Below are 26,377 nucleotides of genomic sequence, written 5' to 3'. Positions count from 1 at the left end.
TGTTATTATCAGGTTATGAACGCAGTTGGGCTGGTTAAAGAGTTTGGAGTCCGCGATATAACATGTTGTGTTTTTTATTGCATCATAAACTGTAGTGATCAAACTTTAATGTGTAGTTCTTTGATACATACAGAAAAATATATATCTTTATTTTTTATCAATCAATATTATTTTTATATTCTTTGCCTCAAAACTGTATGTAACATTCAGCATGAACCTTAAGGCTGTATTAATAAACGGTGAATAAGTGTATACATGTATATTGAAATACATATCTATATATGACCAACTCATTTAAAACCTTTACATATAATACCGACATATTGACAACATTATTGATATTTTTATACACATTATCACAATATTTATGTTAAAAATTTGAATAATTTTGCAAAGTGCAACGCCAATGACGTAACAGATCCCTTCAGAGAAAAGCATGCTCAACTAAGAAAAATAATAAAGGCCCATACTTATGATGAACATGGACGCAGTGAAGCAAATAATCTGAATAATGTTCGTTCCCTAATTTCTATACGGATAAATAAATAACAAAGGGCCATAATCCTGATTGAAATAGAAATCCTTTACGGTAATCTACACAGTCAAGCAAGATCTCCCTAATCATAAATTTATGAAAGTTTCAAGCAAATACTCCAAAAGGCATATGAGGAATTTGACACACACACATTTTACACTATGCAGAGAAAAAAGGGCCTTAATTCTTGTGAAAAAGGAACCACAAAATCCTTTGTCATGGCTTTAAAGCAAAACCCTCCAAACGATGTTAGAGGACCGTATAGTATGCGGGTTTTTTAAACTTTGTGTTTGACTTTAAGAACGTAACAAATTATAACGCCCCTACTTAAAAGCGTGGGATGCATATAGTGTTGCTTTACCCCAAACTGTCACAGTAATGCATGTAAAGTGTTGACCATAACCTGTGGGCATTAGCTGAACAGCGTCAACGCCTATGTTTAGTTGTGATATATAGGGCATATGACAATGTTTGAACAGTTTTTGTTTTAAACGGCTTCCATTGATCGATAAAATCTATTTGTGTCATCGTGAAAAGTATATCTTATATTATTATTATTATATCCATTGCCTCTCTGAGCCACGTATTTTGATGGTATTTTACAAAAATAGTTATTATTGGTCCTCTGTTCCTAACCTCAATTACAGATTTTTAACCATTTACACACAGTACATATGTTCATGTTTATTTTAAAATTTAAAACTTTTTTTTTACATCGAGTGTGAAAGAAATCGTTGCAAAATTAATAATAATAATCAATATTGTTGACTTAGAGTTAAGATGGAGTCTTGTATTATTGGGGAAGTCAGAGCGGGAATTAAAGCCGGAGTGCCATGGTGATAAGCGAGTGCTGATGCTACTGCGTTAACACGACAACCTAAAATCGAACAACAGTTTCAGATGATTAAGGACCCAATCAAATCGAATGTTTTGTAAATGATAACTTGATGCACTTCTAGAAAATATTTATGTGTAACGGTAAATAAAATATTCTTTTTAACTCATTGCAAGAGTACAAAAAGCTCTTAACATCTCGTCTAACCACAAGCCACTGTAGTTTGGTGTATTCGTTGTCTTGATTTCTTAAGAACAATTAAACTGTTGTTACACTGTTGTTACACCAGATCAGTTAAAAATGTAGTGTGTATATCACTTAGGGCACTTTTTTGTAATATTTCAGGTCTTGGCTCCTAATGCAATCTACTCCTACAGCGGTGATGAACCGAAATACTTTTTTTCATCTTGGCGGGATCATGTTTGTTATGACGATTATCTTCAAAGAAATCGAGATTGATCCGAATCTGGTATTGAAGATTATTTAGAACCTATTCCCGGATGCGTATATGACGATATGACTTAATATTTGCGAAATCTACGAATTAACAAAATTTCAAATTTGACAGTTGATTTTTTTTAATTTTCCACACAAAATAAATTCAGTTAAATCGTTATTTTGAAAGGTCAATATATGTTTGTTATTCAATATGCCGTATTAAAATGGATTTGAAGGTAAATGCCAATCTTTTGTGCTCATTATATCTCAAGAGAAGGGTTTAGTTGGCATTTCTACAAAATGTTGTTGTTTTGTCAAAAAACCTGTTTTAATTTATAATTGATGTCATAAAGTGATCAGATATTAAATAAATGTATGTGATTTATTAATCTTTTATTGAAGCCCATTGGAGATGGTTGGTCCTTTAACACTCTAGAGCGGGCTACAGCGGTTGGTCAGAGCACATATTCCAGGGCTTTGAACAGGAAAGTTGAATGGCCGAAACCTCTGCCAGTGCATAATGCAGAAAAGGTATAAAACAGTAACTGTGCAAAATGTGTAAGAATGTAATCTGAAATTCCAAAGATTCAATATCCCTCTAAAAAAGGTTTTGGCGATGGCCAAGTGGTTCGCAATCAAAGGCTCCAGGGTATGATCCCCATAGGGAGCTTTGTAGATGAGTAGAAGTTGTCAAGCAATAATGATAAATAATGGTCTTAATTTCATGAACATGAATCTAGCAGATTTAAAAAAATGTATACATATAATTATATTTGCCACAATAACATGTGTTGAGGGAACTTTTTTAACATTTGGGCTGTTTTAAAAAAAATGGCAGGAAACATGTAAAAATGGTCAAAATTTTAAACAGGTCTGAGTAAACATTTGATTACCTCATTATAATAAGCTGTCATTGTAGTCTACAAAAATAGTTGTGTGCAAAGAATATAACAAATACTTATTTTTTTATTGAACTTTAATTCAGCTGACCCAACAAAAAAAGAAAACAACATGTACCATCTTCAAAGTCACTACAGAAACAAAATCATTAAACTCTGTGTCTTTTTATGCTCAGTTTTCTTAGTCTAGGTGTTAATGTGAATGAAAAAATGTTTAAGCAAGCAATATGCCAACCAAATTTTTATTTTTTCCCCATTATTTACCCAAATTTAATGGCTACTATGAACAAGCAAGTTTGTTTTCTTATTAAATTGTATAATATTTGTACATAAAAACTGCCTTTCCTTATATTTTAAAGAACAGCAAGTCAATACAACAGAGTATTACATTAACATTACTTAACATTTCACCTTACAGAACTGATATAAAGATATAGCAGTTTGATGAATAAATGTTTCACTCCTGGCATAATTCACATTATTATCATAATTCAGATTACAACTTAATCTTTTGAAATAATTAGAATACAAGTGTAATAATACCTTAATTTATCACTGTAATGCTGACATGAAATAACTATTTGACAGTTTTAATACTGAAACTTTGATTTTTTATCACTATGAATAACAAGATGAATTTGATACAAGAAACAACAACAGAGTTTCAAATTTAAGTTAACTTACAAACACTTTGATAAGAACAGGTCATTATAGTACTGATTTGTTGCATATTAAAGTAACACTGTACTATTAACAGAATATAACCATAATAACTTCTGAAAACATGAAATGTCAACATGTTTCACTCCTGACGTGTATGTCAACTTAAACACTAGGAATGAGTCCTTCTGCATGTGCAACCTGTGGTATGTTGATCTCAATTTTGATTCCACAACCAGGCAACAGCGTAGGCTGAGTTAGAGTTTGTAAAATATCATGAACTGACTGCCAGGAAACATCATCATTTGACCATGTACCGTATACCGTATACACTCCTGGCAGACCTGTCTTCTGGAGGAACCTTAACTCTATATACTTGTTTTATCCAACTTAATTACCTGTAAATTTATGTAAATTTCAAGATTATATATGGAAAATAGAGCTAAATAGTACACATGAATAATAACATTCACATCTTATCTTATCCTATTTGCTTATCTTATGTAAGAAGTGTCAGTTTCTAAAAACTTATTTTTAGTATCACATTAGCCATATATACAGATATAAGGGCCACGGATAATGCTTGTTTCTACGTGAGCTCAGTTTGACTGCAACAAAGTCCTGGGGTGCATAACTGAAATATGGAGATCAAAATTAATCTATTAATTTGGTCATGTACATTTTATATCTGTCGGTTTTTTTTAATCAAAACTTAGTTGTTAGAGTAAAAATAATTGTTTGTAAATGCTTGAAACTCACCTTACTGCATTTGTTCTACTACAAGTTACATAAGAATTAAAACAAAAATCATTTATAAGTAATTTTACAACTTCACAAGTTATTATACTTTTGTTCAACATTATTTGAATGTCTGTGGCATAATTTACTTAGAAGCATTATGTGATGCTCATTTATTTATAAAAGCATTTATGTGATATTCATTTATTTATAAAAGCAATTTTGTGATACTCATTTATTTATAAAAGCATTTCTGTGATATTCATTTATTTATAAAAGCATTTTTGTGATATTTATTATTAAAGCATGTACCTGTTCATGTCCCACTTCACATTGCCGTTTACAGTGTTATTTGTGCCAAAAAATGCCAACTTTCTTTGTCTTTTCTTGGTCGGCCAATTTTGTTAATCCCAAGTACTTCTTCAACATTGTCTGTATCCTTCTTTGTTAATATGTTCGTATGTGACAGCCTTCGTTGGTGAAGCATTCTTTACTATATGATCCATAGTGTTTGCATAAGCTCTAGGACTTTCTAGTAGATGCCTGCATGGTCTTTCGGCAGATTTGCAAATGTTTACATTTTTCTGCTTTCTTGTTCTTCTTGATATTGTCGGGGAGCTTCTACTCTTCAGTTTTCTTCCAGCTTTGGCAGCTTTGCAATTCCTACTTTTCTTTTCCCATTCTCTGTTAAGCTTTCATTCTTTCATCTACAACTGTGTTTGGTTCTCTTTCTTTTTTTAATGTCTATTTGTATTTTCTTCTTGCTTTTTCAGTTTCGCCATTTCAAGTAGTTCATCATCCTTTTTCAACTTCTGTCTATGTTTTCGAACTCTTTCTGTGGATGTTATTATATTGGTTTGTGTCCTATATTGATTTTTTTTTTAGTTTTTTTAATGATTTTCTGATGGTTAGAAGGCTAACAATAAGCATGCTCATCTTGGCTGCTTTATATTTACTCTAAAATTGAATGTATGCAATTTTATCATTTTAATGTCAGGAGTGAAACATTTTTACCCATGCAAGAAATCATGCTAAGAAGAAAAGATATATGCTGTAATTTGTTATTTACAGTAACCTGCAGTAACATTTGATAAAACATAAGCATGGAAAACATAAAAAATTCATACAGAAAAATATGTTTATCATTTTAGTCATATATTTTTATCAGATATATTTTCGACTAATAAACTACTATTATAACAATTTTATTTAATAGCATTAAAACACTTACCATGTATGAACTAGATTGTAGTATTATCCACCAATCATCACCAAGAAATTACAAAAAATGCACAGCTGAACAGTATTGCTTAATAATATGCTAGTTTAAAAAATAGCACCAAAATTGGAAATTGCGTTTCACTCCTGACATTAACATACATGCCAAATACTCAATACACAAACAATAACTTTGATCATGACTGCCACTTGTGATTGCTCTAAGACAAACACTTCTTGGAAAAATGCATTTGGGTACATATATGTTCTTTTTTCAAACACAGTGATTCATTTAAGTGCAAATGTTTCACTCCTGACATATTTGGGTTATCTTAGAATATACAATGCTAAAAATAGAATTTAAATATATGATGATTAAATTATTACTTGTTTAAGTCATGGATACATATAACTTTATAATAGCAAGAGTAACTTATGAAATACCATCGTTCCAAGAAGTTCTAGTCATTTTCATAGATTTATACTGATTTTTTATGGAAAATAACATTACCGCCCTTGTTCCTTTTCAGTCTTGTTTCATGTCTAAAACATTTTTATATTTTATTTAGTTTTATGTTATTTTTTAGCCAAGACATTCAAATTGAATAAAAATAAATAATTTACTCTCTCACCCACATTTTGACATTGAAATAACATTTTGAATTTTAAGCTTTTCTTAAAATGTCACACTTTTTTGTTGCACTCCTGACATTTTTGGCATGTTTTATGGACATAACTTTTTTTCTGTGAATATATCTTGTCCAAATTTTACATACAGTTATATGACACCAGTTGGCATTTTTAGACAATTGAATTAGAATCCTATACTGCATAATGTGATAGAAGTTTATGAAAAACTAAAACTAGCCATTTTTTTTAAAACAGCCCCTTTGGACATTCATAATGTCATCCCTTAACAGCGTAGAGTCGCCCAAACAAAAATTGTCAAACTCAAAGACTCTGAAGTGGCTGTTTATATCGACTACCACTATAAAAACTCTTCAGGGCTTATGTTGCTTTTGATATTGCTAAAAAATATCTTAGCTTTTTTATCTTACCTTGTGGTAACCATGCAGGTTTTTTTCTGCAAAAGGGGTAAGGGCCTGGGGCCTTTGAAAAGGGGGACAAATCACTGAGTTTGAGTGAAAAGGGAGATTTTATTTCATATATCATATGCATGGTTAACGATTTGATATTAAATATAAGTTATGGAAAAATCCTTTTTGTAAGGGAAAAAGCCTTTTTCTTTGTTATGGGGAAATATTCTCAGAGTCTACCAGTACTTTTTCAAACATTTTTGGGACAAATGGAGTAAAATATCTTAAAGCAGTAAATTTATCGCTCAGAAATGTCTTAAATACTGGACCCAAATTTATATTTTCAGGGCAAAAACTAAGCTTATTTTCCAAGAGGAAGGGGCTATTAAACAGCCTGTTAAAAATAAGGTTGCCTTTATAAAACCTGCCTTGGGGAAATTACCCGACCCAGAATCAAGGGGATTCCCTTTCTATGTTTCCCAATCGGGAAACATTTGTCAATTTGTTGAACGATTATTTCTCATAAACGGAAGCAAAATTATCCTGTGAAATTTTCATCATTAAAATCTTTGAACTGAGTCATAGAATAAAATTTCAGGAGTTCTCTAAATTTGTCAAAATATCATTTAAAAGGTACATGTGATGATATGATATGATATTGCTTTCTGATGATATGTAAAATAACTGACAGAAAGTTCATCATAGATAAAGTTATAACATTTTGTATATTTCGGGATTTGCTCTGTATATTCAACTAAAATTGGACGTAAATGACCTTTTTTGGCAATCTTTGAAGGCCAAACAAAATTAATGTTCATATTTTTTTAAATAGCTTTAAACAAATCCCTTTAAATGAATATCGAATCACAAGGCATCCAAAATTAAATATTTGAGTCTAGGGTACTTAAGTTTTAAAGGACAACCTCTAGAAACAACATTCACTGCTATACAGATATATTTCAGATTACCATCATGTAAAAATGTTTGATCAGCTCTGCTCAATTTTCTGTTTTCAATTTAGGATGAACGCCATATGCATACCAGCTTGGATGAGGCATTTGGAAATATGTTACACTACATGGCCATGGCATCAGAACAGTGCAAGGTAGTATAATATGATTTTTTGTTGTTGTTGTTTTAGCACACAAGTCTTTTAATAGAAGAAAATTAAATACTGTCATAGTCTCGGTGTCATTGGCGTCTTTGTGTATTAACTTTTAGCCTTGAGTATGAATAGAAAAACATTCATGCATCTTTGTGTAATAACTTTTAACCTTGGTTATACATATAAATAAAAATCCAAGATATTCAAATGAAAATTGGTAAAGATGTTGCTGGAAACAATACATATACATATAGCAAGGCCCTTACGTTTGGCTTTCATAATTGTTGAGTTATGCCCCCCTTTGGAGACAAGCATTGGCGTTCGCTATGTGGAGCTCTTGTCTCTATTTGTACTGTTTTTAGTTTGTCTGCTGTATTTCGTGTTTTAAATGTAAAGGAAATATAAGTTGTTGTGACACAAAGCTAATATCGGACTCAAATATTTTATTGGCAGCATTTTTTTTTCCTTTTTGAATTATTTATTTTTTACACCGAACATCAGTTATTTAAACATAACTTGTTAATGCAAATAAGCTACCATGATACGAATGCTTTTCGGCAAAAAGAGCATTTTTTGTCCCATTTATTGATAGAAATCTAAATTGATCTTTTGGCATAATGTTTTATCATTTAAAAAAGCATTTTGTTTAAATTTTCACACATTTTGGTGATGTCTACATGTGTAACTCTTTTAAATGTCATGGAGTCACTTTAAAAACATTTAAATCAATAACATTAAACTTGGTACATACAAAATTGGCATACATGTTGCATGTCACATTAGGTGCCATTTCTCAAACTAAAACTATAGAGTTTTGTGTCTTGATCGTCTTAGAAATATGGAAGAGCTTACAGTACATTTATTTTTACAATATTTCAAATTTTATATACAACAATGCACCATTGCAATACACTTCTGTTGAAGAACTGTAGACTCTTATCTAATGAATGTGATACATTGTATGTTTTTTAGATTTAAATGTAGATTCATTTAATTGATGCATGTATGTCATCAATACAATTTCAGGAAGTCAATCTCAAACATGTAGTTACAGGCATGACGTTTGTTTGGGGGGAGGGAGAGGAAAAATTATTTTCATAAACTGGTGTCAACAGCATCAACATTATACTCGAGCAAATACTTAAAACTCATGTTGCCAGAAACAAAAAGGATGTGTAAATCAAGTCCCAAAACTCTGGCTTAAATAGAGGTGAAGTTATGCCCCTTGTTTAACTGAAAGAAATGCCGATGAGGGTTTGTGCTTTCTCTGCTGCACTCCTGATATAATATCATAACTCTTGTTCAAAATTTTCACTTGCTTGTCAGAATTATCCTTGTTTCAGTTATGTACTAAATTTCATAACTGTCTTATTCAAAATATTACATTGATTGTCGGAGTTTCCCTGTTTTAAGTTGTTTATTATGTTCCATAACTCTTATTGAAATTATTGCCTTGGTTGTAAGCATTTTTCTTGTTTAAGTTATGTGTTAAGTTTCATAACTTCTTATTTAAATCATACACTTGATTGTCAAAATTTCCTTTGTTTAAGTTATGTATTAAATTCCATAACTCTAATTTAAGATATTTCCTTGATTGTCAGAATTTTCACAAGTGCAACCCACCCCGAGAACAGCAAGAGACCGCCCAGATACACTGTAACAGATTCCACACCGGCCGCTACCCCATAACTTATAAGGCACATAGGGTAAGTAAAACAGATTTCACATCGGCCGTTTCCCCATAACTTATGGGGCACATTGGGTAAGAAACATAGATTTTATACTAGCCACTACCCCATAACTTGTGGGGCACATTGGGTAAGTAACACAGATTCCACACCGGCCGCTACCCCATAACATGTGGGGCACATAGGGTAAGAAATACAGATTCGACACCGGCTGCTGCCCCATTACTTATGGGGCACATAGGGTGAGAAACAGAATTCACACCAGCAGCTACTTAATCATTTATGGCGCACATAGGGTTAGTAACATAGATTTCACACCGGCCGCTTATCCATAACTTATTAGCTTGACTATTCGAAGAATAGGTGGTCTACACTACTCGCCCCAGCGTCGGCGTCGGGTTAAAGTTTTAGGGCAAGTTGGGATTTTCACTTATAAGTCCAATACCCTACATTCAATTGACTTAACACTTCACGCAGTTGTTCAGGGCCATCACATGATGAGGTTAGATAACTCCATATTATTCTTTACACAGATTATGGCCCCTGATTGACTGTGGAACTTGGGTTAAAGTTTTAGGGCAAGTTGGAATATTTATTAATAACTTATATATCCTTTGTTCAATTGACTTAATACTTCACACAGTTGTTCAGGACCATCACACAATGAGGTTACATAACTCCATATTATCCTAAATACAAGTTATGGCCCTTGATTGACTTAGGTTAAAGTTTTAGGGCAGGTTAAAGTTTTAGGGCAAGTTGGGATTCTCACTTAAAACTCCAATACAATTCATTCAATTGACTTAATACTTCACACAGATGTTCAGAGCCATCACATAATGAGGTTAGATAACTCCATATTATCTTTAATACAAATTATGGCTCCTGATTGACTATGGAACTTAGGTTAAAGTTTTAGGGCAGGTTGGGATATTGTTTAATAACTTCTATACCCTTCATTCAATTGACTTAATACTTCACACAGTTGTTTAGGACCATCACCCAATGAGGTTACATAACTCCATATCCTTAATACAAGTTATGGCCCCTGATTGACTAAGGTTAAGTTTTAGGCAAGTAATAGTTAAGGGCAAGTTGGGATTTTAATAAAAAAAATCTATATCGTCCATTAAATGCACTTAATAAATTCAAAATTATTTATGACCATCTTACAACAAGAAACATAACTCTGTTTTAAGCCTAAATACAAATTATGGCCCTTGATTTTTTTTGGATTTTTTTTTAAATTTCCTTTGAAAGGCATATTGGTATATTCTTAACCACATTTTCATAATGGGAAATCAAGTTGTTTGAACGACTTGCGTCATTGTTTGGGCGGGCTGGTGGGAGGGCAGCATCAAAGTTACCTTATAAATGTATCGAATAATTTTAGTTAGGTTTGACATAAATAGACCAAACTTGGTATTTTTACATCGTTATTGTATTTTAAGTCAAAGCGGCGTAGTCGAGTGCGCTGTCTTACGACGGCTCTTGTTGGGCACATAGGGTCAGAAACATAGATTCCACACCAGCGCTACTCCACAACTTGTTGGGCACATAGGGTAAGGCCTAAAAAAATAAATTGTGTGGTTCGGGTAACCCGACCCTACCTGGAAAATATCGCCGACCCTACTATTTTTTTTTAGTGCGACTTGTGAAAAAAACCACTCCAGAACGTTGGGAGTTTAAGCTCATAACACCCAAGATGAGTTTCGAAGATGTAGAGATAATGTTTTTGTTTGAGCCGGGATCTGTATCCGAGATTGACATGTCAACATCCGACAAGGGGCCATCGACCCGTTTGTTTGAAGAACAGCTGTACGATATTCATGCGAACAATTTATCGGGAAATTCTCCGACTTTTCGATCTTCAGAGTAAGGTATATACAATGGAACAAAATGTCTCAGGATAATAGTATAAGTTTTCCCACACATAAGATTGAATGCCGGTCTAATTTTAATATACCCCACCCACCACTGCAGGACAAGGCATGACCATTTTCACTTGTCATGTTGTCAGATGCAATCATAAAAAATAGTTTAAATAAAATAGCAGCAGGGCAAACATACTACTAGTATAGAAAGGAAATATTAAATACTGGGAGTTCTGACATAGGTTGGTGCCTGACAAAATGTGACTTTCTTTTAAACTGGGACTGAAACCTGGGTATGTTGCCATTTGTACAGTTTATAATTTATTCCTAACTTTACTTCTTGGAGAATGGCAGAAAAATGTTTTTGAGATGCTGAAGCAGGTCAGTTTTGTCACATTTAATTATCAATTTGTTTTGCTTTCGGAAGGTGTGTGACGAATGGCAACAAAACTAGCAATGACACACCACCTAACTGCAGCGATGCTCAGCAATGTCTTATATAACTGAAATTCTGTTGAAAAAGGACAAAAACAAAGCAAACAAACCTGTACCAAACTAAAAAAAAAACAAACCTACCCTACCTATTCTTGGGGACCATGTTACCCGAACCACACAATTTATTTTTTTAGGCCTAAGAAATATGAATCCACAACGGCCACTACCCAATAACTTATGGGGCACATAGGGTCAGAAACATAGATTCCACACCAGCGCTACTCCACAACTTGTTGGGCACATAGGGTAAGAAATATGAATCCACAACAAGCACTACCCAATAACTTATGGGGCACATAGGGACAGAAACATAGATTCCACACCGGTGCTACTCCAAAACTTGTTGGTCATATGACTAAGAAACATGTTTAGATTCCATACCAGCTGCTACTTTAAAGCTGCACTCACAGATTTACCGTTTTTACAACTTTTTTTAATTTTTGTCTTGGAACGAGCCAATTTATGCAGAAACGCATGTAAACCAGTCATATAAGACTGCTGACAAAAAATAAGAACGCAATTAAGTTCAAAAATTGATGTTTTATGCATTTTTCTTAAACCGTTAGTAATTTATGGTTTTTAGCCATAAAACATTAATATTGGAACAGAAATATGAAAATCTGCGATCCGATCTTTTGTCAGCAGTCTTTTATCACTGGTTAGCAGATATTTATGCAAAAATTTACTCATTCCAAGACAAAAAATAAAAAAAGTTGTAAAAACGGTAAATCTGTGAGTGCAGCTTTAAAATATGTATTTCGTTGTTTGATATCATCTAGTCTTATTGCTCGGGGTTATTATTCATTAAAATAAACTGTGGTTTTTACCTATGCTAGTTTTGTGTGTGTGGACATACCAGAAAACCTGTACCAGAATCAGTGAATATATTTTGTGAACTTTTTTATAACTTAACCGGTCCCTGCATTTTTTATGAAAAACACTTTCGATTAGTCCTTCATACATAAATACACCCAAAGCTAGCTCAATCTGATAGTCTGTGTCAGGTTTTCCAGTTTCACTGCTTGTCACCCAAGTGCCTGTGCGTCTGTATTTTCTAAGGTATTTTGGCCCAAAATGCCATTCTTTGAGGTTTTTCAACTGAACCTTGACTCAAATGGCATTCTAAGCATCAAATGGGGCAGTTCTACACATCTTTGCACACATTTCAAGTTCTCGCAGTCAAATTTTCACCAAATTTGGACATTTTCAGTGCTCGTAAGATTGCAGACGACTCATTTAAAAAAAAAAAATAGGCGAAAGTTGTGAAAACCAGGAAATAGCATATTTTGATCAACCGGACAAGATAAATGCATTTAATTGTGAAAATTTGCCAGAAATAGTGAAATGCAATACATTTCTTACCAAAAATAACACTTTTTAAACAAAGCAGTTTGGTCCCTTTTAGGTTACACACCACCATTGTTATTCCCTATATAATTCAATGTAAAATTATAATTTTTAGACAACATTTAAAGGCATTTCGCGCGAATGCAGGCTATGATAACCACATATATTCTTAAAGTACAAGCTTTAAATTACCTTTTAAGCCAATAAAAAGGGGGGTCAAGTTATTCCTAAGAAAAATCACTCCACTTGAAAAACAAACTCTGAAAATTGCACCGTCCGCCATGACAGTTCTTCCAAAATGACCTTTCAACTATAGGGCAGCGGTTTATGCTTTAATCTTTACTCTAAATGATAAATCAAGCAAGAATAGATACTTAAGGTATAAAAGTTTCAGGAATAATGATAGTTTTGATTTACAGTAAATTGAGCATGTGAAAACATGTCTATCAATCATAAGAACTTTTTTTTTTATTGAGAATTTTCCACACAACGGAAGTACATACACAACGGAAGTACATATGACGTAATGGTGACGTCATTCCTTTTACTTTTATTCTTTATTCTCGGTATCTGTTTTAAATTTTAGCAATACATTTTTGAAATTTCTTTTGTAAGACTGTTAATACATTTATTTTATCGTTGTTTGAAGTTTGTTGCTGGTTTCTTTTTCTCTGTTGCGTCAATTGATTATTTTCTCCATTTCAGATCCAAGGGAGGGAACCTAATAAGAGGAGTTTCCAAACATCTATGTGTAAAAGTTTTCTCCCTTAGACCATTACCAAAGATATTTGTTCATTAAAAGTGCAATATATAAATCGCTAGACATTGACGCAATATATATTAAAATGTGTGATAAGGTGGTGACTAAGCAGTAAGCTAGGCTGGGATGTCTATTCTCAAATAATATTGATTATAACTGATAAAGAGCTTTTCTCTGTCTGATTAAAACCACAGTGTGTTCATTTATTATTTACAATTCTTTTAATTCTTATTCATTCATATTTTTATCCTAACATAGGGTTTTAGCTCAAGAGGAATGGAAAGGTGTTGCACCCTGTCATTTTTTGGTAACATCCTTCTGCCCTTATGGAGTCCATGATGTGCACCCTCCTGCCTTCTTTCTTTTGATTACAACTTAATATATTATTCATACAAAATTCACATATATTGCAGTTGAAACCTATTATTTCTTCATTTAAGCACAATTCCAGAACAAATTGTGATATTTAATAATTTCCTAATTATTCTTTGCCCAACTCAATGTCCTGTTTTATCCCTAAACACCCTGTCCTTTTTCTTTACCACTCTGCCTTTTTGACAACCTGGCTAAAACCCTTCTTCACATATGTGTGATTATTTTTCCCTGCAATTCTTTTGATTCTTATTGATTCATAACTTACTCTATAAAAATCTGTCCGATTATTTAACCTCATTTTTTTGCAATTATTTTGTGTGTCTCTTCTATTATTGTATGGAATACATTGTAAATATTTCTGTTCTTTTAAAGTATCTCAGGCGATCTTAATGGGGGAATCGGCCATACTGTTATTTTTTTTATGAATGGCGACCTTGGTATCATTTGATGAATTGAGATGGTATATATATATGTTGTAGCTTGTTGATTATTAATATGTAAAACAAGTATCTGGAAATACATTATTTATTTGATAAATTATCACAGTTTTTATTTTATTTTTTTAAACAGACCTGAATTTGGCTTATTTTTTAGGCCCTTAAAAAGTAAATTTTAACACTATTTTCATTGTGTTACCTTTACCAACTATTTATTTAGTAATATCTACTCTTTTTTTTTCAAATGATACCAACTTTAAATTTGGTCACCTACTGTGAAATTAAATAATTGATGGCTGAATTAAGTTCCTATCCATGATGATTACTTCCATATCATCTCTGAATGATTTGTAGCCTACATGTGTTCATATATATCCTGGTGCTTTTTTAAACATTGTTTTTTTTTATATATTTTCAATACAACATTTAACAAGAAATAAAGAAATTAAATGTTGGTTTGTCTTTTTTTAATAGATGATGCATTAATATTTATGGACCAAAAATAAGTTTTCATGGTAATGCATCTGAAAACACTTTCCTTTATGATATTGAAATTGCAAAAAAAAACACAAAAACAATTACATTATGAAAAATACTTTGGTGTTAATGAGGTGCAAGCCCACGCTGGTAAAGTCAAGAAAAAAAATAGAAAATCAGCGCTTTAACCACTTGGCCACAAGGACTTATACAAAAGTCATGGATATTTTGACCTCTTAACAATACATTGATGACATCACATGATAATGTCAAACAACCAATCCCGCAACAGCAAAGCCATTAATGGCGTTATTAATGCCAATGAAAATCGCGGTCTTCAAAGACGTTATTTGAGCAAATATCAACATTCGCTGAAGAGTTCCAGCCTTTGGTATCTTAGTTTTAACACATGATTTGCCTCACTTAATTTCGTCATATAAAAAGGGCATTTTACAAAAACATGAGCGAGTCCCTTTACAACACATACACACCCTAATGCTTGCTACAATAATTAGTGTTCAGGGATATATTGTTTTGTTTATTTTGTCATGTTTTATGTATCCGTTTCTCGAGTCTGCAATTATAGTCATTAAATCTTAAAAAGACTTCCTGAAGGTCGTTTAGGTGGACTAACCCTAATGTATGCCTCTTATTGAATAATGAATATTCAATTGCAATTTAATGTACATTTCATCACACAAAAAGTAACATTTCTGTTTTATTATCATAAAATTAGCAGATCATAGCTATCTGGAGCAACAATGCAGGACTTCAAACCAACCGAGTCAGTATAAACCTAGTCATAAGAACACCTTTCGAGAGCAACGCAGTAATTCTTATCCACTTATGACACGATCAGGCCTCAATATCACAAAAATACTCCTGTCAAATTTAAGTATCAATCCCAACTCATTTGACCACATACCATCAAGAGTTATTTAAAATCATGTTATGTTAAGACACGCACATTCTCTCATAGAGAATGATTAGTTAAAACATTGCTCAAGATTTCGAAGATTCCGTTAATTTACAGCAAAAAATGTAATTGATTATTGCTCATTTTTTAACAATTACTGAAGTACTTTTTTCCTCTAGAATTATTTTTTTTTTTAAATATTGACCAAAACTAATATTAAAGAACTCTAAGACAAAATATGGACTTAAAAATCATTAAAAACATACAAGATTCATATTACCCTTTAATGTGATTAAAGATTAAGATTTGACTGGAGTAGTTTTGTGACATCGGTACTCGCGAAAGACTTGAGTTTGAGAACAGTTGTTGTAAGAAAATCAAATGTGCTCTATGTAAACGAAAAGAAAAAAAAATTCCGTTGAAAATATTTGTAAGCAGATACAATTGAAGCTCAAACAAATGACAATGATGGTAAAAAATGATGTAGTTTTACAAACGCTATATGAAGAGATTTCTTGTACCCATGAGAACATACAAATATGCAATTGACGAAGTTAAACACTAGCTTTACATTTGCGACAAGGATTATAATGTCTTCAATATGATACCAGCATCAATATGATACCAGCATAATTTGTCAAGTTGATTTGGCGCTAGAATATATAAAGCAGGTGTCATCTCTTCGCATCATTTCCCGAACAGTTTAAGACGCCATCTTAAGCATTGGTTTCAGAAAAAAATGTTTTTAGTTGGCTAGGTTCCTCGTTTCCAACTACTACGATGGATGACCGACCCGTTTTCTCGTCATCCATTCGGAGCTCCTCGGCCAATTTTATTGAAAACAACCTCGGATGTATGCCGGTACATCAGTTGAAGTAGTTCGTAAAATTTTGAATGATATCATTAATTAAATGTAGTGTTTTTTAAGTTGTATGTATTGCTCTAAGTTTAAATTGATTGCCAGTGAAGAGAATTATTGCAAACATAATTAAGATTTCCAAGAGTTAAGTCTTTCAGTTAAACTGCTAAATAAAATTACTACGCGATCTACTTGCAGCGGACTTAAACGTACCGCTTTTTGAGTAAGTAAACCGTCTAAATACATTCGAGGTTGTTTTCGATTAAAATGGCCGAGGAGTTCCGAATGCTCGTCATCGTCGATTGGTGTAAGGCCGATTCTAAATGTTTTATCACAGACAAACATCCTCCCTCACACGTTACGAGTACCAGCTTTCTTATTAAACCATATAGAACATCGGCTGAAGAATGTTTTTTTCAGATCCAACTAAAACCTTACAATGCCGCCTAATTCAATGCTGTCTGTTGATGAACATAAAAGCAATGATGATTGCTTAAAATAACATTTTTAAATGTTAATGAAGTTAGTCATGACTAAATTGAAAGTTTGTCGCCTATTGTATGTCAGAAGCTAAATGAATAAATCAGAGACCGTTTTTTGCGTTTTCTGCTATTTATAAGAAATGTAATATTCTTTTTTGATCAACAATAAAAAAAATAGAAACCCCTTGTCGTATTTGCCTAGTGCAATGGCTTTACATCATAAAGTCATCAGTAAATACTAAAAGATTTTATCACAAGTTCTGAAATGAACTGGTAGAGGAAAAGATCTTATCAGTGATATTAAATCAATATAGTAAGGCCAATCTCAGTGGACCAGAAAAATCAATACTGGCTTATCTAATAAACTACAGACTACATTAGTTTATCAATAGTGCACAAATTGTTCACTAGTAGTTCACTCCTAGTGCACAAGGGTGTAAAGTTTGGTCTTAACAGTACTGTATGTCAGAAGCTAAATGAATAAATCAGAGACCGTCCGGCTATCCCATTTGTAGAGACATGAGAGTAAACACTAAATATATATCAATGCACAAATGCCTATTTTCTTGCATCAAGCATCGGGGAAGCAATACAACACAAGCGTACACAACCAGGGTGAGGAATCACGTGACTTCAACGGGGTTTTCACATGGGTCACCACGGGTCAAAACCGATGTAAACAAACAATTTAGTGACGTTAATTTCTAAGAAAACATATGAAAACATTGCTTAGCCTATACAAGGCTATATATGTACTATGTTTTGCTTCTACATGTGTGAAATATTTTAAGATTTGCTTATATTTTAACGACGCAATCCTTGTCCAAAATTCCAACATGACGGAATTTTGTAGAACGATGCGACGCTGTGTGCGTGTAGAAATCACATACGCGATTCCTCACCCTAGAAAGGTTATTATTTAAAATCCTTGATTTTTCTCTCAGTGCAGTGTTTAAACTCGGAACACCACACACATAGACAAGGCTTATCACTGTGTTAACGCCTTCTTTTGATGTTGTTTTGCAACCATCTTGCACCAAGACGGTGGAGACCAATTTTACTGTACACCGTCAATGAGAGATCACATCAATGCAAAAAAAATTATCATAGGGATCCCTACACAGGCTCAGCATGGTTATCAGTAGATTGAATAAGACTCGACCTTTCATCGCGCGCATTCCTAGGTCTGACACAGTTCCGTTTACAGGAAAGCCACGCCCGCACCTCCTTGTTGAAGATTACCAAGAATACCAGGTTACCAAACGCTTGCGCATCGTCACCAAACGCCTCCATGCCCATCAGCACATTTTTGATGTAATTAAGTTGCTCTTTGTGCGAACCTTTAACAAAACAATAAATATTTTAAAACAAAAGGCTCCAATTGTATGTGGCTCTCTGTCAAAAATATATGGTAGCCTGCGTTTAGATAGTGAAGTTTGCCGTGACGTTGACCTTTGACCTACTGAAGGGTCATATATTGAAGGGTCAAGTTCATTATAAGTTTCATGGCGCTAAGTCAAGCGGTTTCACAAAAACATTGGATTTGAACTTAGACCTACTGATCCTTAGGTGAAAAAAGTCGGTATGGCGGAGAATACGATGTAAAAAAGGATTCATATTTGGATTGACATGCTTTGGGGTTATAAAAATATGATTGGGGGAGCTATGGCATGGAAACACACTTTAATATCTTTAATAAAACATTAATAAATACGTTATTCAAATAACTGCATCTTACCAGGATAGGCGATCTCAAGAATGAAGTTAATGGTCCCGGGCACCCGGAACACGTAGAAGATTATCCAAACGACACAAAAGAAGGTTCTGTCCGCATCCTGGAGTGTGTCGGCTTCCTGGGGCGCCTCTGGCGCGACTCCGGCAACACTGCTGCCACTGTGCCCTGATAAAGTGAGCCCCCGAACTCGTCTGAGCCAACGGTCCAAAACCTTAAAATGATAATCAGTCCACACAAATATATTGTTTTTGTTCCTCGGATTTCAGCCGAAAAAAATAGCGAAAGACTTTTTTCTTCTCTCTTTTAGTTTAGAAAACAGGAGCAGACGAAAAAATGTATCTTTGATAATAGGTACTCTAAATAAAATTTGAACAATAATCCCCTCTGAGTGAAATTACGAAGCAATTTTGGTGCATAATGTACTCATCCAAAAACGGCTTACAGCAATGCATGATTGCGTTTGCGCGGCATTACGTTTGTCAAAATATGCGTTTCATTCACACAGATTGAGAGAATTTCAGACAGATTGTTCTGATTTTTCGTGAAAATATGAAAGGTTGAAAACAAGTTTGAAAATATATTTTTTTACATAACCAGAATATATTGTGGTGCTAAATCTCAATCCCCAATTCATAGAAACATCTCAAGTCCCTTATAACAGGATTAAGCTAAGCTTACAATTTTTTGGGGGGTTAACTTGCGTAATATTTACATTCTTAAGAGTGTTTGCGAAAATGTAATTCTATTGATGCATTTGGAACTCCTCGGCCATTGTTTTCAAAAACAACCTCGGATGAGTGCAGGTACGTCAGTTGAAGTAGTTCGTAACAATTTGAATTATATCATTAATTAAATGTAGTGTTTTAGAGTTGTATTTATTGATCTAAGTTTAAATTGATTGCCATTGAATTGTATTATTGCAAACATAATTAAGAATCCCAAGACTTATGTCACAAAGTTTAACTGCTAAATAAAATTACTACGCGATCTACTTGCAGCGGACTTAAACGTACCACTTTTTGAGTATGTAAACCGTCCAATTACATCCGAGGTTGTTTTCGATAAAATGGCCGAGGAGCTCCGAATCTCTCTTGATGATGATCACGATGGACTAATTTTCATTTAGCAAAATCAAGATTAAGCACGAAATTTTACTTAATAAAAGAAGCTACTTAAACTTGTTTACTTTAAAGCTGTACTCTCACAAATTGAACGTTTTGACAATTTTTGTATTTTTTTGTCTTGGAACGAGCCATTTTTTTGCGAGAATCCGTGGAGACCAGTTATATAAAACTTCTGACAAAAAAACAGATAGCAGATTTTTATATTTAAGTTCAAAAATGGATGTGTTATGCATGGTTAAACTGTGAGAGTGCAGCTTAAAGAGTTTTCGAGAAATTAGAGCCCGCTGCACGAAACGTTGTCGTTTTGGACTGCCAGTATATATATATATATATATATATATATATATATATATATATATATATATATATATATATATATTCACAACTACATGTTCGGGTGAGGTTTAAAAATACTCGGAAAGTGCTCTAATTTCTTCAAACATGGCGGAACAGGCTAATGCCTCGGTCGATATTGGTTCGACTGGTAAATACCACATCATAATTGATAAATATCAAGTCCATAGTAGTATAATAAAATTAGGTCACCACGACCGTGACCTTTTATGACCTACTGACCTCAAAGATCAAAAGGGGTCATCTGCTGGTCATGATCAACATACTGCCAAGTTTAAGGACCTTAGGCCCAAATCGCACTCTTGTTTACAATCAGACAAGTTTTGGTTTGGTCTGCCGACCGTCCGACCGACCGACATGGGCAAAGCAATAAACTCTCACTTCTTCGAATTGGGGCTTTATAAGAGAACAATTGAACGGCTCACCTGCGCGAGCTTGAGTGTGAGGCACATGGCGGAAGAGAAATAGGCTAGGAGCTCCCATGCTTTCATGGTCATGAACATCCAGAAGATCTTCCACCCCTGGGGGAGACCCTTTTTGATCCAGCACCAGGGGCCGCTGTACAGGTGACCTGTCTCCCCAAACACACGGAACCCTAAGCCGAACACGCACACTAACGCTTCAAGCATTAAAGATAAATAAGTTTTAAGTTCTGTAAAATAATTAACTTAAGTGAAAACACAATTCTTTCCAACTGACTTATGTTGTGTTTTCAGTGTATCGTAACTGTCTGTGATCTGGTTCAAACGGAGGTTAATAATGTCAAGCAGTAGTGTTGTCTTCTTAAGATTTGACATTCACTTGTCAAAATAGGGTACTTTTATGTCAACCAAACGGTGGAACTTCTGGGCAGTTCTGAGCACTTTTTAGCCTGTTTTTAGTCCTATGATATTTATCTTACCGAAAAAGTTTTGCGAATATTAACTAGATAGCTAGATAACTATCGCGAAAATAAAGTGGTTGACACGAAACAATTCGCGAATGTTAACAGGTTATCTTACGACAGTTACTAATATATGCCACCATACATTTGAAATTAACATATCATAATGCACCAGTCAATTGTAACCACGGCCCCCAGGTCCGGAGAATAGCGGGGACTTTGACTTTCGGTCCAGCCAACCCCAGGTAAAATCCCCCCCCCCCTGCGGGGACGAACAGATGGTAAAATCCCCGCAAAATGCCCCCGCACCCCAGGGACCCTAGGTTAGGGGTTACAATTGTCTGGTGCATTATGACAAGATGGCATAATATTTAAGAAGATAGAATTACTCATTGACAAAATAGCACCACAATTACAAATATAATCCTATTGTGACAAGTCAGGACGTTCAATGAAAAAAAAACTTGAAAGATCACAACTTCAGACATGTAGTTACGGCGTTCCATAGGCGGGGAAACAAAGCATGACGTCATGTCTGTTAAAGTGACACTTATTTAAAATCAATATATACACATGTATAACAAACATCAATTTTGACTGATAAACCTTTTACTACTAACTAAATAATGCATTTATGGAATATATTAATTACTAATAGCAAGATTGTAACTGTGTATTTAAAAGCAGAAAGCGCACAAATTATTAAATAATTGGTGAATGCTAAAATATTTACTGTGGTCTACTATATATGCTGATAAGGTAGAAATAACGTGTTTTATGTTCATTTCATTCAAATCTAACCAAATCAAAAGATATCCTTCATAGGAACATTTTTTTTCGACATTTAATCTCTTTTTTGGAATAATAAAACACTATTATTAATTGTGGTAAATCTTATTTGGGAGTAATAGTGCATCATTTTAGAGCTGTAAAACTGCAAGTCTTAACCCCCTCACACGGTTCTCGTTATGCACCAGTCAATTGTAACTAATTGTCCGGTTAGCGCAGTGGTTAGCGCACTCGCTTCTCACCTAGGCGACCCGGGTTCGATTCCCGGCTCGGGCACATGTGAGTTTGGTTCGTGGTCACCAAGCCAGTGGGTTTTCTCCGGGTTCTCCGGTTTCCCCCACAAGACCACAATCTCGCGTAAAATCGGAGTGATAAATATATAATGTTGTAATAACTTGTTTCACAATCGTTGTAAAATACATAAGTTTATACTAAACTAATTGTAACCACGTCCTCCAGGTCCGGTAAAATAGCGGGAACTTTGACCTTCGGTCCAGCCAAGCCCGGGTGAAATCCCTGCCCTGTGGGGACGAACTACTAGTCAAATCCCCCGCACCCAGGGACCCTAGGTAAGGCCCATCCCCCGCTATTTTGGCACGAAGACAAAACCACCGCATTCACCCGGCACTGCGGGGCCACCTGAAGGGTAAAAACACGGCCCATTTCCCGGCTATCCCCGCTATACCACTGGACCTGGGGGTGGGGGGTGGTGTGTGTGGTTACATTTGACTCGTGCATTATAGTCCGTCTCATTCGGTGGAAGTGGAGGTGATGATCTTATAAATGTAATTTAGTAACAAATTTAGTAACAAAAAAATGTTGTACACACCTGGCAGACCCCAACAAACAAGTGGGAATTTGTTGTCGCAACAAAAGTTCACCCACCGACGGCGGTTGCTTCTTTCGTTCTCCGTGTCGGACTGTCCACAACCTAGAATCTGCAGTGGCAAGTATACAGTGGTGTAGCTACAAATAGGCCTTGTAAGCCGTGGGCCGTATTCAATAAGCATCTTAGTAACAATTATCAACTAAGTGAAAAATTGCCTTTTTTCAAATTTGATTTTTTAGAAAATGAACAATTAATGTTTGTACAACAAAAATATGAAAATAAGCAAGAAAATAGTCTCAACAATAAATACATATGAGTAAATCTGATAACAGGTAGCGGGTATTTAAACTAGCCGATGTCAAAAATAGCGATATTCTCACTAAGTTGAAAATATTTTCTAAGATGCTTATTGAATACGGCCCCTGGAAAAAAATAATAAAAAAACAACAACCCAGAAATGCAATAAAAACTTAAAATAACTACTCAAACACTTTGAACAACTCACATTTTTTTTTAACCAAAGCAAGTTTGGTGTTTATTTAAACTGCATGAAGCGTTCATTGCTTGATTTTTTTGTTTTCATTTCAAATATAATTAAGTGTGTGTAATGTGCATAATTATAAAAGTCCCCAAACTCACATGGAATCATCGGGCCTACAAGTTTTTAAGGCCCTAGATACGCCCCTGGTATATATATTTATTGTTTTGTTATAGGCACAACGGTTTAGGTGAATCGTTTAATGAAATATGACAACGTAGATTAATACTGACGGGAGACAATTTCAACAACAACAACAACAACAACAGCAACATCAACATAATTTTGAAAGTTACCAAAATAAAACATGGGTGAAAACATGCCTTTGCATTACTGATACTCTTTTACAAATTATACCGACGATTTTGCACATCAAAGTGTCATAACGCAAAGGCTTTGTTTTCAATAGCAGTCCTTTTTACCAATTACTTTCTCATATATTTGTTCACATTTCTTACATAACAAATATATATCTTACCAGAAAAGTTATTTGCAGGCTGATGACTGTTGTCCACAAAAACTCTGCGAATGGTGCAAATGATGATAATACACCCTGGGCTAAGCACAGCCCATGTAAATGGTGTTGTGGGTTAGCCTTTTCTTGCACCACCCTATAATACCATAACGCCCCCACAAAGTCCGCTGTACAGTGAATACTGTTCGCAATACTCAGCCACACTAAAAGACATCGCATGTGTTTCGTGATCCCATCCGCCGGAATACGGCACGGCGATTTTGGCCAAAACATCATGATGATGATAGCTGAACTGATTAATGATAAACCACAACTTGATGTGTCTAAAAAAATAATGTACTTCGGAACTACCTCGTCTGGTGATGTTGAGTTGGAATGATTTCTTGAAACTCGAATATAATCAACCAACATTTTGCCGTTGAATTTGAAATAAATTTCACTTAATCCTCACAAAAATCTGATATAATTCATAGGTATGTACACACTCTAAAACAAAAATAGAATCAGGTAGTTTCGGTCACATGAGTCGTCTGTTAAGTTAACTTTTTACAAATACATTCATCTTTAAATAACTTCCGTGTAAGCTTATGACAGCAATGTTAATATAGCTTGTATATATGGAGATTATATATAAGCGAAATTCAAAATGAAAGTAGAAATAATGCCATGTTATAACATGTCATACCAAATTGTTGGCTAAATATGGTGGCATATAACTGCCGTAAAATAACTGTTTCAAGTTAATCACTTTATTTTCGCGATAATTATCTGGCTATCTAGTTAATATTCGCGTTACTTTTTTGGTAAGATAAATATCATAAGACTAAAAACAGGCTTGAAAGTGCCCAGAACTGCCACCTATTACCTTTTTTAGCTGTACAACGTTTAACATGTTATCTAGTTATGGTTTGAGAATTTCAACTAATTAAGTAACATACTAACTGGTTAAAGATGCACTCTTAGTCTCATGTAAGATTTACAACAATTAAAACTTTTGTTTTTATATTCCAAAATGGATGAATAAATGGTTCAATGGTTCTCATGAAGGATACCGAGTTGAATTTGAAAGAAATGAGCATAAAACACGGTATTTCTACCTAATAAAACTATAGTTAACCACAGTAAATCTTATAGCACTCACCAATCATTTAATATTTTTGCGCTTTCTGCTATTAAATACACGGTTACAATCTTCTTAGGCCTAAAAAAAATACATTTGGTTCGGGTTACCCGACCCTACCTACGGCGCCGACCCTAACGTTTTTATAGTCAGTTTGAAAAAAAAAAATGAAAAACTAAAAAAAAAACTAAAAAAAAAAAAAAAATTTTTTTTTTTTTTTGCTTTTCAATATGTAGTTTAAAACCTTAATTGCTTATATAGAAGATAACTTTAACACCATTCTCCAATGATGAAAATGACATTCTTATATAAAGCCTTATAAAAAAAATAAATAAAAAGCCTACCTACCCTACCTATTTTTGAAAAGGATGTAACCCTAACCAAATAAATTTTTTTAGGCCTTATCAGTAACTAATATTTTCCATAAATGCATTATTTAGTAAGTAGTTTAAGGTGTATCAGTCAAAATTTAAGTCTGTTATGCATGTTTATGTATTGATTTTGTGACTAAGAGTGTCACTTTAACGTAATAAGATTTGTGTTACCAGTGTGACTCTGGGCCTCGGGGCGGGGCCAGTTTTGAGCCCAGGGACATGATTTGAACAAACTTGACAGAGGACTTCTATACGATGCTACTTACAAAAAATTAAGGGTGTGGACCTAGCGGTTTCAGAAAAGAAGATTTTCAAAGATTTCCCTAAATAAGTATGTAAGAATATTGTGAACCCCCAGTGCGGGGTCAATTTTGACCCAAAGGATTTTTTTAACAAACTTTGTCAAGGACCACTAGACAATACAACAAACCAAATATCTAAGCTCATGGTTTTTGTCAAAAAGATTTTTAAAGTGTTTTTTTCCCTTTCGGTTGCCATGGGAACCAGAGTTCTGCATGGAATTCATGTCTTTGAATATTGTTGATGAACAACTGACAGTGGGCACTGGAAAAAGCTCAGGAGAGTAAAAAAAAAAAAATACCTTTATTTAAACACTGTATTAAAATATAATCATAAAATTACATGTATATATAAATATATATATAATTATATAGATCTCAATGCGATAACTAGGACATGTACCAACATAAAGTCTATAAATAATGTCACACAACACACCAAAGCACCAGTACCAGCAAGAAAAAAGCGCTAAAATCATAAACTACTAGGCCACAGCAATACGTTTTTTGCTTGAAAGATTTTTGCCAAAAAAAGGCAAAATAATAGTTATTATTTATTATTTTTTAAACATTTGAGCACATCATCAAATAATTCATGTTAAAAATTAACAATGATGTTGTTAATCATGTTAACTTTAACAAAGCCTTAAACAATCAGACTAATGCTTCATAAGATAAAGTG

At 33.9% G+C, this 26,377-nt stretch overlaps 2 protein-coding genes across 3 annotated transcripts; one reads left to right on the top strand and one right to left on the bottom strand.

The window, feature by feature from the left end:
- Positions 1 to 1,918: 1,918 nt before the first annotated feature.
- On the top strand, positions 1,919 to 14,877 carry LOC128238224 (uncharacterized). Of its 2 annotated transcripts, none has more exons than XM_052953902.1 (5): positions 1,919 to 2,044; positions 2,211 to 2,339; positions 7,382 to 7,465; positions 9,067 to 9,171; positions 13,575 to 14,877. In XM_052953902.1, the coding sequence occupies exons 1-5, from the start codon at positions 2,033 to 2,035 to the stop codon at positions 13,638 to 13,640; spliced, it is 396 nt and encodes a 131-aa protein (XP_052809862.1). In that variant the 5' UTR covers positions 1,919 to 2,032; the 3' UTR covers positions 13,641 to 14,877. The 2 variants fall into 2 exon arrangements, with proteins under 2 accessions (XP_052809862.1, XP_052809861.1); XM_052953901.1 differs by lacking the exon at positions 13,575 to 14,877 and adding an exon at positions 10,605 to 10,832.
- Positions 14,878 to 15,623: 746 nt separating this feature from the next.
- Positions 15,624 to 24,571, bottom strand: LOC128238223 (G-protein coupled receptor 157-like). The gene is made up of 5 exons (XM_052953899.1): positions 23,906 to 24,571; positions 22,890 to 22,998; positions 20,814 to 21,007; positions 18,914 to 19,121; positions 15,624 to 18,515 (listed from the first exon to the last, which is right to left on the bottom strand). Exons 1-5 carry the CDS (start codon positions 24,311 to 24,313, stop codon positions 18,292 to 18,294), a joined length of 1,143 nt encoding a protein of 380 aa, XP_052809859.1. The 5' UTR covers positions 24,314 to 24,571; the 3' UTR covers positions 15,624 to 18,291.
- Positions 24,572 to 26,377: the final 1,806 nt, after the last annotated feature.

The sequence above is a fragment of the Mya arenaria genome, chromosome 6 (assembly GCF_026914265.1).
Source record: "Mya arenaria isolate MELC-2E11 chromosome 6, ASM2691426v1".
Taxonomy (NCBI): domain Eukaryota; kingdom Metazoa; phylum Mollusca; class Bivalvia; order Myida; family Myidae; genus Mya; species Mya arenaria.
The sequence above is the reverse complement of the archived record's forward strand: the minus strand, read 5'-3'. Positions and strand labels throughout refer to the sequence as shown.

What these genes read in the sequence shown, in the direction of transcription:
- LOC128238224 (XM_052953901.1), top strand. An exon ending in CAGTGCATAATGCAGAAAAG is followed by an intron (nt 2,340 to 7,381) that starts GTATAAAACAGT and finishes TTTTCAATTTAG; the next exon opens with GATGAACGCCATATGCATAC. An exon ending in TAACTTATAAGGCACATAGG is followed by an intron (nt 9,172 to 10,604) that starts GTAAGTAAAACA and finishes TTGTATTTTAAG; the next exon opens with TCAAAGCGGCGTAGTCGAGT.
- LOC128238223 (XM_052953899.1), bottom strand. Translation starts at nt 24,313, where the DNA reads ATGTTGGTTGATTATATTCGAGTTTCAAGAAATCATTCCAACTCAACA. An exon ending in GCCTGCAAATAACTTTTCTG is followed by an intron (nt 22,999 to 23,905) that starts GTAAGATATATA and finishes TTGCCACTGCAG; the next exon opens with ATTCTAGGTTGTGGACAGTC. An exon ending in TCTTGAGATCGCCTATCCTG is followed by an intron (nt 18,516 to 18,913) that starts GTAAGATGCAGT and finishes GTTTTGTTAAAG; the next exon opens with GTTCGCACAAAGAGCAACTT.